The 3791-nt window shown below is 39.2% G+C and overlaps 1 protein-coding gene across 1 annotated transcript; it reads left to right on the forward strand.

The window, feature by feature from the left end:
- The first annotated feature begins 1476 nt into the window (after positions 1 to 1476).
- On the forward strand, positions 1477 to 3104 carry LOC109542566 (protein takeout). The gene is made up of 5 exons (XM_019911838.2): positions 1477 to 1756; positions 1817 to 1909; positions 2135 to 2282; positions 2345 to 2634; positions 2770 to 3104. The coding sequence occupies exons 1-5, from the start codon at positions 1654 to 1656 to the stop codon at positions 2970 to 2972; spliced, it is 837 nt and encodes a 278-aa protein (XP_019767397.2). The 5' UTR covers positions 1477 to 1653; the 3' UTR covers positions 2973 to 3104.
- The last annotated feature ends 687 nt before the right edge of the window (positions 3105 to 3791 follow it).

Genomic DNA, 3791 nt, shown 5'->3' on the forward strand with positions numbered 1-3791 from the left:
CACCCTGCGAAGAGACCTGGATACAGAGGACCTGCTGGACCACATCCGGAACCTAACGTCAGGGTTCCTGGATAGGAACCGGCACAGCAAGAATCCCACCGTCAGGGTTTCTTGCACCAAGAAGTTCAACTGCGACCGTAGACCTCTCCCTGCGAGAAGAAGACGTGGACCACATTCGATGACCAGTTCCTGTACCACATCGAGGACCATGGGCTAACTCTAAGTTAGTTATAGGAAGCAAGAGAGGCTGTTAGGTTTAGGTTTAGATTAGGTTTGTTAGATTAACTTAGATTAAGTCTAAGATACATAGAGTGTTAGACACTCTAACGATGTTAGCACTAAGGATCAGTAGAATAAGTAGAATAAGTAGAATAATAATAATAAATAAGAAGTATGTAAACTTAGCTGAAAATAAATATGTTCCAACACAGCAGTCGAACCAGTCTTAATCGGAAAGCACGGGAGATCACTTCGCCCACTGCCTCATCACCTTTGATAATGTCCACCGCAGTTGTGGACGAAACTTCAGGAATAAATTCCCATAGACCACGGCTTCAAAGCCCGGAAAACATTCCTAAATGTAAAGAAGAACAGCTTTGCATAAAAAATCCGTCGGTTTCGCGTCGACGGCGGCTCGCTCGGCTATCCGCCAAAACAATCTTCGCCCAAGTTCCAAAGATGGGCTTTTTGATTTTTTTTTGTGAGACTCAAGTGAAACATTAACATATAAAAGGTTATTTAAACATTTTAACCTTGCGATCCAATGGGAAGCTTGAAAAGTGGCGAAGAAACCCGGGCTAGATTGAATGGCTCACATATTAGGTAAATGATGCTTTCCTAGTCTGAGTATATGGCAAGTTCTTTAACAAAAAATCTATTTTTTGCATGTGCGTTTTCTGAGCTCAAATTCTTCTTGAAGCTTCATCTGGAATTTGAAGCGTCGTTCTTTCTTGCTACGAACATGGCATAGCCCTTGAACTATTTTGAGCGATTTCAGTTTTTCGAAAAACATGCAAACCAGTGAAAAGTTTCAAAAAACATACAACCAATTTGAAGTGGTTTTTTCGTATAGAAACATGAGCGAATGTGAAAAGAGCTCCATCCTGTGAGGAGCTCCATCCCATGGGAAAATCTTTGGGTATCTTTGATACAAATCCAACATGCCAAAGCCCATTTATATCGATCAGTTAGTTCAGTTATCCATGTTTAGTGCGAGCCAGTATGTGCCATTTTGCTATGTTATGTCATCCATCTGAGCTAAGGCAATTTGAATTTTCGTAATCGTTCAAGTATTTCATATAGTTATCTATCGATTAACGGGACAGTGGCGTAAGAACTGAACACTGATTGAAAGAAAGGGGGTCTGAAGCTTTCACTTTCATGCATCAAAAGCCGCTTAGCTCCTGTATAATATCAACATCGGCCGATTCGGATCAAACGTTTGTGTAATCCCATCTCTGTTTGTTTCGCGTAAAATTGTCGACCAGTGTTTCGTTCATTATTCAAATTTGATCGGAAGCATTGTTTATTTCGACCAAATTGATCTTTAATGATTATAGTTCGCTTTAGAATGTTTGGCCACTCTAGGTAAAATTCAGTGATGATTTGGATCTAATTTGGGCCAGTGCTTGTTCTTTGGCAGACTTTTTCAAAATGGGCAAAGGCGCTTTTAAACTGTATTTAATCATTGTTGGTATGTGGGTTGAAAATGTTTGCGGCTACACTGTTCAAGATGCCCCTTTACTTGAGAATAGACGTAAGTATTCTTGTGCGCCAAAAACAAATCATTTATACCTACACTCTTTACATTTTTCAGCTATATGGTTAAAAGCCTGCCAAAGGTCCGATTCAAAAATCAACGAATGCATAAACGACATGTTTCTTCATCTGTTTCCCTATTTGGCGGCAGGTAAGTTTCTACTAGTGTTCAAAATTTGCCCAATTTTACTTTATTTTTGGACAATAGAGGATTTTCCGATTATTAGGTGACATTTCGATAGCACCATCTTCATAGTTGGGACGCTCCAAATGAACATAGCCCTGAAAATGGTGGCTAAAAAAAATCTGTAAATGACGGCCGAATAATCGGATAATCGCCAACTATTCACCGTATATAACTATTTTGTCGTGCTAGGAATCCCGGAAATAAAAGTGGAACATTTCGAGCCTCTGGCGCTGGAAAATGTGGCGATTAGCAAAGGAAGTGGACCTATAGTGATCAGTGGAAAGCTGTACGACTTGCACGTAGAGGGGCCCTCAAACTCCACACCGAAAAACTCAGAGTAATAAAAAATGCAAAAACCTATTATTATCACAGTCACTAACTAGCAATATTCTTTCAAAGATTTATCAGGAATGGCAAACAAGGTCATTGGAACCTGGACATGGACATCCCGCTGTTGGATATCAAATCAAAGTACAATTTGAAAGGACAAATTCTGGTGTTGCCGCTGGTCGGGCATGGCAACTGCCAGCTGAAACTGTCCGAGATTCGCACGAAAATTTCCACAAATATCACTTTTCCTGAAAGAAACCAGAGGGAAATCATGCAGGTCGATGCGATGAAGGTGAAGTTTCGCATTGGCGGTTTGTGGGCGCAATTCGATCATCTGTTCAATGGAAATGAGATTTTAGGTAAGCAATTCGTACAGCTATAGAATGGAAAGGTAACAGAAATAAAACATTTTGAAAAATTTTCCAAAATTTGTCCAGGCTTTCTCTATTGGAAACTCTTAGCAGTTTGCTAATATCTGCCCTCTGTTTCCGCAGGCCGAACCGTCAATGCTTTTATCAACCAAAACGGTTTGGAAATAATTGCCGAATTGGAGGAAAGCATCGCCAACAGTCTAGCTCAGATTTTCAAAAAACTGATGAACAACGTTTTTGTGAAAATGCCCACCGATCTTTGGTACCTGGATGAAGAACAGTTTGCAGAATATCAGCGGGAGCTCAAAACGGCCGGGACAAGATAGGGGCGTAATAATCAATCTACTGAAACCCAAAAATGTGATAAGCGAAAATTTGTTGTTTTGTTGAAAAAAATTAGAAATGGAACGTCGGAAATTTGGCAACAAAATCTATGACTGATTAAATTTTTAACAATAGTTTACTTTTTATTTGTAGAGTTGGAAAGTCTTTGGAGCAAGTCTGAAAATATCAGTTTTCCTTCAAGTTTTTGAAAAATTTGCAATTACTTACTTACCATTTGGTATGCACGAAACTGGTAAGATTTATGCGGTTTTTAGGCCGTGATATAAAAGAATTTCGCGTCAGGCGATCCTCCAATAAAGATGCAAGCCATTTGTGCTTGTGAAACATCAGAAAACATTTGGACGGACGGAGTGGAGTGGGACGTCCATGGGACGTGCTTTTGGGACTGTTCGGGTCATGTAAGGGATGATCCCGTAAAGGTCATTTGGACATCACTGGGATTATAGACGGGTTGTTTCGAGGACATCTGTGAAACGTTCTTAGGTCGTCTTAGTCAACCGTCAAATTATTGCTAAGTTTTCTTTCTCAAAAATAATTTTTCAAACTCTTTCAACTTTCGAAAAACGTTGAAAGCAGCTTTATAATTTGGATTTTATAGTTAGGAAAATACGTTTACGTATTACAAACTAAACTTATTTTTGCTATGAATCGAAATTTGCTCTTCTATCCGAAATCTAACTATAATATTAAAGTGTTAATTGCTATTTTTGTCCCTTTTGAATCTTTCAAGCGCGTGCCTGAGCCAATTTTGAATTTCAATTTCAATATCTTTCCTGGTTGCTATAAAAAGCGGATTTTTT

Source organism: Dendroctonus ponderosae, unplaced genomic scaffold (genome assembly GCF_020466585.1).
Source record: "Dendroctonus ponderosae isolate FM_Combo_2020 unplaced genomic scaffold, Dpon_F_20191213v2 Dpon_F_20191213_3, whole genome shotgun sequence".
In the NCBI taxonomy this organism is placed as follows: Eukaryota; Metazoa; Arthropoda; class Insecta; order Coleoptera; family Curculionidae; genus Dendroctonus; species Dendroctonus ponderosae.